This window comes from Oryctolagus cuniculus, chromosome 9 (genome assembly GCF_964237555.1).
Source record: "Oryctolagus cuniculus chromosome 9, mOryCun1.1, whole genome shotgun sequence".
Lineage (NCBI taxonomy): Eukaryota > Metazoa > Chordata > Mammalia > Lagomorpha > Leporidae > Oryctolagus > Oryctolagus cuniculus.
Window position 1 is genome coordinate 91406785 of NC_091440.1, and position 13390 is coordinate 91420174.

The following is a 13390-nucleotide window of genomic DNA, read 5'->3' on the forward strand; positions in this document are numbered from 1 at the left end:
AGCTCTCTTCCTCTCTCTTTCTGTCTCCCCTTATCTCTCTGTAACTTCACCTCTCAAATAAATAAATAAACCTCTAAGAACCAGAGAGGCATGTCGAAACATCAGCCGGTGGATTCGCTGCAACTTGCGCAACCGTAGGTGGGAAGCACTCACCGGGTGGGCCACGATGCACTGCTTCACGTGCGCCAGGCCAGTAAACAGCTTGGAGGGCAGGAGGCAGGAGCTGGAACTGCTCAGCACCACGCGGTCGTCGACGATGCTGTCTAACTGAGCGAAAATCTTCCTCTTCAGGTCGAGGTTTTCTGGAACACATTCCTGAGGAGGACACAATGTATTACGGTCACCGCACTCAGGCCCCACGCACAGCAGCACAAGTCCGATTCATTCAAGGGGCTTCATCCCATATGAAAACGTCCCGAAAAACTCAAAAAGAAAAGGCTACTTTGGGTGTAGTAGGTTAAGCCTCCACCTGTGGTGCTGGCATCCCATATGGGTGACAGTTCATGTCCTGGCTGCTCCACTTTCCAATTCAGCTCCCTGCTGATGGCCTAGGAAAGCAATGGAAGCTGGCCCAAGTGCTTGGGCTCCTGCACCCACATGGGGGACCCAGAAGAAGCTCTTGGCTCCTGGGTTTGGATCAGCCCAGCTCCGGCTGTTGTGGACATTTGGGGGAGTGAACCAGCCTCTCAAATAAATCTTAAAAAGAAAAAGAAAAAGCTGCTGAAAATGCGAAACTTCTTGACAACACTGGACAGTGAGTGATGACTGCATGGGAGTTTGTCATACATTCCAGTTTTGTATGGGTCTGAAAATTCTCATCATAAAAAAGCTTGGCAGCTGAAGATTCTCATAATTATCCAGTTCGCCAACCACACGGGGGTGGATGCCGCCAACAGAACACATACCAGCTCCTCAGGCAAACGGCTGTGAACACCAACAGCCATCACCAGCACTTTTTTTCCCATCTGTTCTGACCATCGAGCAACCAATCTTCAAGGAAAATTTCCATCCTCGTGAAATGAACAAACACGTTACATCCGTAATTCCCAAAAGGCCTCTCGAGAATCCACTTCTAATTGGAAGTCCTGTTTTGGAAAAGCCCTGTGCTTCTAAAAGTCTAAAATTACTTTTAATGGGGCTGGGGAGGGGGCAATTGGATTAATTACTACAGATAACAACCCTCAGAGATTCTAATTACACAGCTGGGGTGGGAGGGAGAGGCATCCTCAAGCCCCAGCCAGCCCAGGTGAGGCAGGCAGGCTCCTGGGAACAGAGGGGAACAGGAGGAGGGAGCTGGGGCCTCCTGCATTTTGCACCTTTGGAGATGAGCCCAGGAGTCCCTCCTACCTGATGTGGGTCCCTGCTCACTTGGGGGCAACAGGTGCTACAGGGGAGGCAGTATGGTCTCCCCACAGTCCCTTTGGGTAATGACTCCCATCATGTAAGATCACCACCCGAGCTTAATCACGGTTAAAATGCATATTCTCAGGCCCCCACCCCAGACTGACTGAATCAGTCTCTGGGGACCAGGTCCAGGCATCCCCATGTTTAACAGGCATCCCGGTGATTCCTGTTCCAAGTAAAGTCTGGGGGCCACTATTCAGAGGTGTCGATGCAAAATGTGGGTGCTCACAGCTCTCAGAGGGGTGGCAACCAGATACATCACCCAGCATTTCCCTCTCTGTTCCAGGATCAGGGCTCCCTCCTCCCCAGCTACTCTGTGTCAGCCAAGTACACCCTGAACAGAAGTAGGAACAGAAGTAGGGGAACAGAAGTAGTATGGTGGACTTGATAAAGTTCATGGAAACATATTAATTATGAAAACACTGTACATGGATTTCCATTTTTTGCACCAAAATAAATTTATTTTTTAATTCCATTTTTCTATCAACTTTTGGCAGTCCCTCATATTAGCAGTACGGTTCTCTCACAGTCCCTCACCACCTGGCCAATTTTACTGAAATGCTAGATAGATTGACATATAAGGTAGTAAAAATGACCAGAAGTGCGTAAACTGGGAGCGCAATGCTGAAGTACTACTAGAATTGTCAGAAGCATACCTCAAAATTAAAGAAATACCAGGGGTCTTCAAAATGTCCAGGGAAAATGCAAATTGCAAAAAAAAAAAAAAAATCCTGCATGTCTTTCAAAACTTTTTGCACCAAAATAAGGGTGCAAATACCCTTTTGATTCCATTTTCAAGAACTTTCAAAAGCCTCATATTTTCAGGTTGAACAAGATCTACAGTTAATAATAATACACTATATCAAAGTCAACCGTAACAATATGATGTATGATTTTCACTTCTGTACCATCTACGAGATTTTTTAAAGTTTCACTCTAAAGTTAGTCAATGTTGTGTTTGTTTATACTTTCAAAAAACATAATCAAACCATGTGAAATTTTATTAAGAACAAAAGGTCATGTAAGCAGCACATCTGAAAGACAGCAGAGAAAATGGAGTCATTTAAGAACTGTTAAAGCCCTTTGTGCACAGGCCCCTTATCAGCAGGGGGGAAAAGGAGCTACAGTAACTGGCTGGTTGCATTGAGTCCTTCCTGGATCAGTTAAGTCTGCAAGTTGGGTTAAGTTTAAATGGAGCCTTGTAGCAAAGCCAGGGACGCAGAATGGAGCAGATCCTGTTTAAGCTCATGAAAGGCGCCTCCTGAATGGGTTCATTGTAAGCCTGTCATGCAGATTCCCCCTGAAATTCTATGCTTTTCTTCAGATCGTCTGATTATCAAAGAGGCAAGAAAACTTGAACCAGAGGAAACCCAAACCCGCTACAATTATGTAAGGGTTTTTAATGGCACCTTGGCTCGAAGTTTTGTGGTTGCCGCTGTTTTTAAGAGTAACCCAATTATGTGGGATGCACTGGGCCAGGGTTCCAAGCCTCTGGCCATGTCACACCTGAGTTCATTTCCTTGCCATTCATTTGGATCTCCTGGGCCTGGGAAAAGGAGTCTGACGTTTAACCAGGACTTGTCTCGCTTGTGATGGATGAGGCAACTCAGAGAGGCCAGGGCCATGCTCTGCGCCCTTAAGGGCCGGAAGGAAGAGGGGAGAACACCTAAACTGGCTCAGCGGGGAGCCCACACATGTATTCTCCGCCCTGCTGTCTCTCCCAGGATCCCAGGGAGAAAGTCCCCACGCAGGAAGAGTTAGCAAACGTCCCTGCATACTGGAGGGAATCAGCTGGGCTCTGCTGGATTCCACTTTGACAGCATCACTCGGAGCAGTGACTTTTGCTGCTTTGAGTTCTGTTGCGTCAGTGGACACGTATGTAATATTTTCATGTGCAGACACCATGGGTAGGTCCAGATTTGGGTAAAACAAAACAAAAACCTTGGGGAAAGGAATGCTCAACAATGCCCCCCAATAACATCACAACTGCCAATGGGACAGGTGTCCCACTTCCTGCCAGGACACATTCCCAGACACCCCCTCATCGAGGCCTGAAACTATAGTGGGTACCAAACCCTACAGATACCATGTTTTCCCCTGTGCATACATAGTTATAAAAGCTTAATTTATACATTAGGCATAGTGAGAAATTGACAATAACAAAAGAGAACACTCCTAACAATATAGTGTAATAACATTTGTAAGATGAAAATGCTAATGACCCCGATTCAGTCATCATACACTTTGTATATGTGTATCGGATTATCATACCATACACCTCACAAATTGGTGCCATTATTGTCGATTACAATGCAAAGCATTTTTAAGTCATTTAAAACTTTTGAATTAGTTCTGGAACTTTCCATTTAATATTTTGTGGCCACAGTTTACCAGCAGGCAACACAGAGAGTGAAACCCTGGATAGAGAGGATGACTGTTACCAAAAGGAATGGGTTAGACTTGGGACACCGGCATCCCATTTCCAAGTGCCTGGATTGCAGTCCTGGCTCCATTTCCAGCTCCAGCTTCCTACTGATGCCCACCCTGGGAGGCAGCAGATCCCTGCTAGAGATCTGTATTGAGTTCCCAGCTCTTGGCTTTGGCCTGGCCCAACATCAGCTGTTGTGAATATATGGGGAATCAATGGACAAAGATCTGTGCTGTCTCTGCCTTTGAAACAAAATGAATTTTTTTTTTTAAGAAAAGGAGTTTCCTCTTACTGACTCATACTGGCTCAGACATTCATGGTGCCAACACTGACCCTTTTGCCTTTCCTCTGTGAAGGCAGAAACCTGAATGATGGCGGCGTTACAAGTGCAATTTCAATTCTCTCCTCTTTTTAACTAAATCAGCATAAGCTTCAGTGTTTTCATCATCAGTAGAAATTACCCATGTGATTCATTCACCTCACTAGTGCTGTTTTTGGAAACCAGCATAGCCACAGTAACAGAGCAATTCCAAGAAGAGGGGGCGCTCTCATTCCTGAAGTTTACCGGGTACTGTGTAGCACACATTCGCCAACACATTTCTACGTTGAAAATGACTTCTGTTGAGGTTTTTAAAATCAATCCAGGGGCCGGTGCTGAGGCGTAGCAGGTAAAGCATCCCATGTGGGCACCAGTTTGAGTTCTGGCTGCTCTACTTCTGATCCAGCTCTGTGCTGTGGCCTGGGAAAGCAGTGGAAGATGGCCCAAGTCCTTGGGCCCCTGCACCCATATGGGAGACCTGGAGGAAGCTCCTGGCTCCTGGTTTTGTATCAGCCCAGCTCCAGTAGTTGTGGCCATTTGGGGGGTAAATCAGTGGTTAGAAGACCCCTCTCTCTCTGCCTCTGCAACTCTACCTTTCAATAAATAAATAAATAAATCTTAAAAAAATCAACCCAGGCATTTTAATAGGCTGAATTCCTGTGGCTGGAAAATTTACATTTGCTACTGCAAAATATCTGGATGCAATCTTTAATGTGCTTTCCATAAAGAAAGAAAAAAAAAAAAGACAAGACTTCAGTAAGGGCATTTTACATGCAAGGAAGTTCTAGTGGCCAGTTCTAAGGGGGATGACTTGGCAAGAAAAGGGAGCTGAGTTCGAATCCTTCTACAATCATAGCAAAGCAGGTTGAAGTTGAAATAACCAAGCACTATGTCTGTTAGTACTACTTCAATCTCATGCTTCAGTCTGTCTCATTAACACCACCAGTTTCTCTCTTCTCTGTTCCTCCCAGAAACACAATCCTAAGAATCCACCAGATTCAGAAACTGCATGATCACACTGCTCAAGAGGTGGACACTATAATTATCTAAAAGAAAATGATGAAATCTTTCAGAAGCAACAATACAGTGTCCAAAAAAAAAAAAAAAAAAAGACAAAAGGGCAGAATTTTCAGCATCATGGGCAACACCTGCCCTGTGCCCCAACCAGGGCCGCACTTTTTTTTCCTTACACATCAAAATAAGGGTTTTTGTATATAGATATATATAAAAGCGAGCATATTACAAGTACTAAACTGAGTCCTACAATAATCCAAAACAAACCACTCACAACCAGAGAGCCTTCCAAAGCAAATGTCAGTGCAGGCGGTAGCTAGGAATGTGACTCCCAAGGGGCCCAGGGGCCTCAGTTGGAAGGATGATGGATGTTTGCTTTGAAGAGCAGCAGGTGATCACCTGCACCCAGCACAGGCCAAGCCTACACAGGCATCATAGCAATCCCAGCTACGTGTCTAGTCCCATCTTCATACCAGCCATTTTCTCCAGTACTGCCCTTTACAAAACAATTCATTTAGAACTGGGTTAAAATGCCACAACATGGAAAAAATAGCAAACCTGCATTTATCATATACCTTAGCTGAATTTCTAATATTTAATAATCTCACTTCTTCCTTGTGAGAAATATTTTTTTCAAACAAAGTGCTGGAAACAGCATAAACACAAAATCTGGGAATCTTTAAAGTACCAAGAATCAATTTTTAAAAAAATTTTATTTATTTGAGAGGTATAGAAAGAGTAAGAGAGACAGAGACAGAGTCAGAGATACAGAGAGATCTCCCACTTGCTGGTTCCCTACCCAAATGCCTGAAATAGCCCGGGCTGGGCCAGGCCAGAGCCAGGACCTCAATCCAGGTTTCCCATGTACACGGAAGTGACCCAAGTACTTGAGCTGTCACAAGCTGCCTCCTAAGGTGTGCACTGGCAGAAATCCAGAATTGAGAGTGGAGCCAGGACTCAAACCCAGGCATTTTGAAATGGGGTGCAGGGGTCTTAACAGCTACATCAAACAGCTGCCCCAGAATGTTAATTCTTTAAGATTTTATTTATTTATTTGAAAGTTACAGAAAGAGGTAGAGACAGAGACAGAGTCTTCCATAGCTGGTTTACTCCCCATGTGGCTACAACAGTCAACAATGGGCCAGGCTGAAGCCAGGAGCTTCTTCCCAGGTCTCCTACACGAGTGGCAGAGACCCAAACGCTGCTTTTCCCAGCCCATCAGCAGGGAGCTGGATCGGGAGTGGATCATCTGGGACAGGAACCTGTGCCCATGTGGGATGCTGTCATTACAGACTGTGGCTTTGCCTGCTATGCCACAATACCAGCCCCAGAACGTTGATTCTTGAAAGCAAGACACAATTTTGTATAACAGTAAGATTAAATTTCTATTAAAGTGGAAAGAATAGAAGGAAGTACATAAAAAGGCTCTCAAGATAAAAATCTTAGACAGGATTAAAAGTGATTTTTCCTCTATTGTTCAAGTTTATTTATATATACACACACACACACACACACACACACACACACTTCAAGGCAGGGCACTATTTCAGGACAGTGTCAAAAATGTATCAAGGATCTGAGATTTTACCTTACGTGTAAGCTGGCCAGTTAGCTCAGCCAAGTGCCGTCACAGAGGCTGAACAGGGCAGGAGAGGCTGAATGGGGCAGGAGAGGCTGAGGTCAGAGACTAAGGGCCAGGACATCCTTCATGCTCAAGGGTAGGGAGGGACGACCAGGGAGGGAGAGGATGGCTTCCGGGTTGGTAAAATGAGGAACTCCAAGCTTAGGGAACAGGTCTTTTAGAATTGACTACAAAGCAAACCCACCTGCCCTTTGCCCTATGTCCCATCTTCTATCTATCTATATATCTATCTAGGGGGCTATCTGTCTCCTAGATACATCTCAGGACCCCCAGGGCATGCCTGAATCCAGGGAGAGTACTGAACCCCATGTATATACACCATGCTTCTTCCCTAAACATACACACCTACGACGAAGTTTAATTTATAAATTAGGCTAATAAGAGATTAACAAAATAATAACTTACAGCCGACCTTAGCAACCTCAGCATATGGTTATTTTTTTCTTTCCTCACTGAGAACTTTTACCTTTTGCTCGGCAAGGAAGCTCTTCACAGCTTCTCTTGGGCATATCTGAATTGCCAGCACCACTACTCTTGTTTTCCAGGGCCACTATTGAGTAAAATAAGGGTGGCCTGAACACAAGCACTGTGAAACCAGGACCACTGATCCAGTAACCAAAACAGTGACTAACGGGAGGGTGGCACATGTCGTGTGGATACACCGCACGGATGGACGGCTCATGTTCCCCAGGTGGGACGGAGCAAGGGAGCACGAGATTTTAAGCTGCTACTTGGAAAGGTGTGCAGTTTATAACTGTGAACTGCCTATGTCTATGTCTACTTCCAGAAGTCTCTATTTCATATTCTAAGCTGTGATTAACTGAAACTGTGGAAAGTAGAACTGCAGATGAGGAGGAGGTGGCAGGGGGAATACCGCTCAAACACCATTGAGTAGACAGTTCCAGAACAAAGTGGCCAGGGTCTCCGCTCACAGGAGTGCAGAAACACCACAGCCAGTCCTCCGTGCCACTGAAAGAGGGTGTCTTTCTGGCCTCTTTTTCCCTAAGAGCACTGAAAAGAGATACTGAGTCTTAAAGAGTTTTGACCCAAGGATGAATTTCAGGAGAACTAAAATTCTGTACCAGTCCCAAAGCTTCAAAAGCATTCATTCCCTCCCCACTAAAGATTTTGAAAGGTTTCTCCAGCACTCACTAGCCCCAAGTTAAAGACACTCGTCAATGCATAGCTCATCTTGGCAGAACAGCTAAGGAGAGCACACACCCTTTCAGGAGGCGCAGAACTAGTCAGAGCCCAGGTTGACAAATTTGCGAATCTTTCTTAACTGAGTCGGGGGAAAAAGTTCTGAAGTCATGAGTCACGGCCTTAAATTGAAAAGGAATAAATCCCATTTTAAGAATTGAGACTTCAGGTGTCAGCAACTTTTATCACCCTCCCGGTCAACAGCCGACTCGCTGGTCTGGCGGGTTCCAGTCTTTCTGCTCAATGGCAGATCCAATTTCCCCAGCAAAAAGCACCTGCTCTTCTTCCAGAAAAATGCAAGGACAGGCAGAACACCACTCAGCAGGGCTTCTTCCCCACTTTACCCAGCTACCTACAGCATTCAAACCAGTCCAGAGGGTTTTCTTTGTCTACCAAAAACCATTTCTAGTTTTGCGGGGTTTTTTGTTTTTTTTCTTTTTTTTCTTTTTTAAAGTGAAGTAGTAGCCGTTCATATAGACTACTTCTGTGTGTAGCTTCAGAGTTGTTTCATGTATTGTTGTCTGTGTCTCACCACGGCTCTACCTTGGACACTGTTATTAGCTAAAGGTCCCTAGGAAGCCAGCCACTAATAACATCTGCACATCTGCCCACTGTTTGTCCGCCACAGTTAGGGAAATTCCTTGATACACCCATGACCCACCAGCTAAATATGCAGGGTCTTCAAAAAGTTCACAGAAAATGTTCATTATTAAAATACTGTGCATGGAATTTCAAATCTGTTGAGCCAAAACTAATGTATCTTTTAATTCCATTTTCTATCAGCTTCTAGAAGTACCCTCATACAGACCACTAAAGAAAGGAGTCCTTCCACTGTGGCAAAGAAAGCTCATTTGAAATGTTTCCAGCCATCCATTTTTTGTTAAAAGTCTATATATAAGCTGGATATATTTAACCAGCTGAAATGTTCTGTTTCATGCTATGGCAGCCTTGGGTGTTGAGCATAGACAGGAATAATTCTGGCTCAGGACAGCTGTGTGCCAATCCCACCAGCACAGGCCAAAGCCTGTTGACTTCTTATTCCATTGAGGGCTGCTAACACAGATGCAAATTTCTCAAAGCTCAAATGATGCAGGAAAAAAATCTAAGGGAAGCCATCAGGAATGGCTGGGGTTCTCTGTGAAAGGAAGGGTCAACCCAACCTCTGACTCAGTCAAGATGTGATACAAATACATTTAACTTCACTGAAGTGACTGGAGACAATAGCACAGAAACTCCCATTCTGAAAACCCATTGTAGAGAGGAGGGGACTGAAATAAGAATCCTACGCCTGGGCAAGGGGCAAGAAGAGAAGCTGCCTGCCCAAGACTGGGGCTAAATCAGAACTCTCCCAGGCTGACCAGTATTAAGTAGCAAGAAACCAAAGACTCCTCTGGGAGCCGAACAGAAGGAGCACATGGAAAGAGATCTCTCTGAAGGAGGAGCAGAGGGAAAACCGAAAGCTGCAGGTGGAGCAGTTATTGAAGGGACCAGAACACACACACACACACACACACACACACAGCTCACCTTAAACACAAAGCCAAACCACTACTAGGGGAATGTGACGCCTTTTAGTGCACCAAGGGTAACCATAACAACTACAAACCTTAAACCACACCCGAGTCCTTGTGAGATTAACTCAAAGTCTACCAATTTCACACTGAAAGTGTGTCAATTTCCAGACATAAAAACCACTCACCACAGTATTTGCTGCCCTAATGAAGACAGATATCAAAAGCAAAAATTTGTGAGGTACACAAAAGCAAGAACACACCACACACCCAAGAGACAAACTGATGACCAGAACTAGACTTAGACACAATTCAGATACTGGAACAATCGGACAGTAAATTTAAATTAATGATTCATATGTTAAAGACACTAATGAAAACTGTGGACAACATGCAAAATAAATTTCAGCAGAAAAATAAAAAGTGTAAGAAAAGATCAAAGAAAAGCAAAGTAGCATAGTTAAGAATATCTGACCTGCTCATTAGCACTCAATAGAGCTGAGGAAACAATTGGTGGACTTAAAGACGAGGATAGCAGCTGGCAGCTTTAGCCACTACGCCACAGTGCCATCTGCAGTGCTGGCATCCCATATGGGCACCAGTTCGAGTCCTGGCTTCTCCATTTCTAATTCAGCTCTCTGCTATGGCCTGGGGATGCAGTACAAGATGGCCTAAGTCCTTGGGTCCCTATACCGACATGGGAGACCTGGAGGAAGTTCCTGGCTCCTGGCTTTGTACCAGCCATTGTGGCCATTTGGGGAGTGAACCAGAGGATGGACAACTTCTCTCTCTGCCTCTGCCTCTCTGTAATTCTGCCTTTCAAATAAATAAATAAATCTTTAAAAAAAAATGGGGGTAGTCTATGGAAATCATCTAAGACAAAAGCAAGGAGCAAAAAAAAAAAATCTGAGAAGAACTAATAGAGCATCTAAGAATAACAGTAAGGATATAAAACAATATGTACACTCGGGATCCCAGAAACAAGAGAGAGAGACTGAAGCAGAAGAAACACTTCTAAAAATAATGAGTAAGAGGGACTGGCACTGTGGTGTAGTAGGCTAAGCCTCCGTCTGGCACCAGCATCCCATATGGACGCCATATTGTGTCCTGGCTGCGCCTCTTCTGATCCCACTCTCTGCTATGGCCTGGGAAAGCAGTGGAAGATGGCCCAAGTGCTTGGACCCCTGCACCCACATGGGAGACCCAGAAGAAGATCCTGGCTCCTGGCTCTGGATCATCCCAGCTCCAGCCATTTGGGGAGTGAACCAGCACACAGAAGACCTTTCTCTCTGTCTCTCCTTCTCTGTAACTCTACCTCTCAAATATTTTTTTTAAAAAAGTAATGAATAAGAGTATTCCAAAACCAATGAAAGTCACCATAGAACACAAAGCAGACTGAAAACCCCTCCCTTTCCAAACGCTCCCCGCACATAGGTGGGTTATATCCAACTTGCAGACAAGAGAAGACTAAGAAATAATGAAGGCAGAAGGAAAAGACGTTCTATGCACAAGGGCACAGCTAAGAATTACAACAGACTGTTCCTAGAGATGATGCAAGACAGTGGAGTGAGGTCTTTAACTGCTGAAAGAAACAACCTGTCAACCTAGACATCTACAACCACTTTAAAAAAATCTTTGAAAAATGAAATGGAAGGGGCAGGGGCATGGTACAGCAGGTAAGGTGTCTGTGTCCCTTATCACAGTGCCTGGCTTTGAGTCTTGGCTCTGCTGCCACTCCAGTTTCCTGATAACACACCTGGGAGGCAGTAAGTCACAGCCAGGACTTGGGTTCCTGTCATCTACATGGGAGACCTGGGTTGAGTTCTGGGCTCCTGGCTTTAGCCTGGTCCAGTTGTGGCTATGCATGCATCTGGGAAGTGAACCTGGAGATGGAAGATCTCTGTCTTGTGTCTCTGCCTTTCAAATAAAATTAAAAAAATAGGGCCAGCGCCGCGGCTCACTAGGCTAATCCTCCGCCTGCGGCGCTGGCACACCGGGTTCTAGTCCCAGTCAGGGCTCCGGATTCTGCCCCGGTTGCTCCTCTTCCAGGTCAGCTCTCTGCTGTGGCCCGGGAGTGCAGTGGAGGATGGCCCAAGTGCTTGGGCCCTGCACCCCATGGGAGACCAGGAGAAGCACCTGGCTCCTGCCTTCGGATCAGCGTGGTGCGCCAGCTGCGGCGGCCATTGGAGGGTGAACCAACGGCAAAGGAAGACCTTTCTCTCTGTCTCTCTCTCTCTCACTGTCCACTCTGCCTGTCAAAAAAAATAAAATGTTTTCTTGTTTTTAATTAGCTAAAGATGCATACTTTAAATCCTCTGGCCACTATTAAACTTTCTAAAAAAGTATAAATGATAAATCAACAGTGGAGATAAAACAATTATAAAAATGTTCAATTAACACAAAAGTAGGAAAAAGAAATACCAGATTATAAGTAGCAAAGAGCTAACAAGATGTCATATTTTAAGCCATCTGAATTAATAATCACATTACGTATGAATGGTCTGAGCACATCAATTAAGAGACAGTGATGGGGCCGATGTTGTGGCGTAGTGGGTTAAGCCACTGCCTGTGATGCTGGCATCCCATATGGGTGCCACCTTGAGTCCCTGCTGCTCCATTTCCAATCTAGCTCACTGCTAATGTGCCTGGGAAAGCAGCAGAAAAAGTGACCCAAATACTTGGGCCCCTGCACCCACATGGGAGACCTGGAGGAAGCTCCCAGCTCCTGGTTTCAGCCTGGCCCCACCCTTGCTGTTGAGGCCATTTGGGGAGTGAACCAACTGATGGAAGCTCCCTCTCTCTGAAAATCCGAGTTATAGAGACAAATAAGTAAATAATTTTTGCAAAAAAAAAAAAGAGAGAGACAGTGACTGAGTTTTAAAAATCAAGACTCAACTCTAAACTATCAAGAAAAAAAAATCTATCTTAAATATTTAAGACTTAAGGGGGGCAGTACTGTGGCACAGTGGGTTAAGCTGCCACCTGTAACACTGGCATTCCACAGTTAAGTGCTGTTTTGAGTCCTGGCTGCTCTGCTTCTGCTCCAGCTCTCTGCTAATGTGCCTGAAAAAGCACAGAAGATGGCCCAAGTGCCTGGGCCCCTGCACCCACGTGGGAGACTCAGAAGAAGCTCCAGGCTCCTGGCTTCAGTCTGATCCAGCCCCAGCCATTGTGGCCATTTGGAGAGCAAATCAATGGATGGAAGATTTCTCTCTCTCTCTTCCTCTCTGTGTCTGTTAAGTCAGCCTTTTAAATAAGTAAGTAAATCTTTAAAAAAAAAAAAAAACTGTACAAAAACACATTTACAAAGTATTTGAAATTTAAAAATAAGAGCCCAAAAACGTATCCCTCACCCTTAATATCCCAAAAATACTTTTAGTTTTGTGGGCCCCTAAAGATGGATGTGCCAACAATTAACCATTTCTCTACCCGTGGACATTTAGTCCCCTAAGTTTTGTTATCACCCACAATGCTGTGATTACATCCTTGCTCCATGCTGTATGTATATGCAGCATTTTTCATAACAGTAATTACTGGAGCACATAAATAGTTTATTTAATTACTAGTTGCCAAAGTACCCTCCCAAAAGCTGGTAACAATTTATGTTTCCAAAGACAATGTAGACGAACACCCATCTCACCACCTTCTTTCTCATCAACTCACTGGGTATTAGCTCTTTGATCTTTGATAATCCAAAGGCAAAAACGATAGGCACCTGTTCTTCTCTAAGAGTTCAGTACTTCACCCATTTATTGAGGAAGAACACACACACGGGAAACTGTACACCTAACAAACACACAGCCAGACGGGTCAGCACAGCAGCCCCCATCGGCCCTAGCTGTTGTTTTCTTTTTCATTATCTGGATACTGGG

General features: G+C 44.8%; 1 protein-coding gene across 1 annotated transcript in view; it reads right to left on the reverse strand.

Moving 5' to 3' along the window:
- CRYL1 (crystallin lambda 1) overlaps window positions 1-13390 on the reverse strand; it is a 121866-nt gene that overhangs the window by 41334 nt on the left and 67142 nt on the right. The window contains 1 exon segment of the mRNA NM_001082278.1: window positions 154-315. Within this exon segment, the coding sequence (NP_001075747.1) occupies window positions 154-315 (162 nt within the window).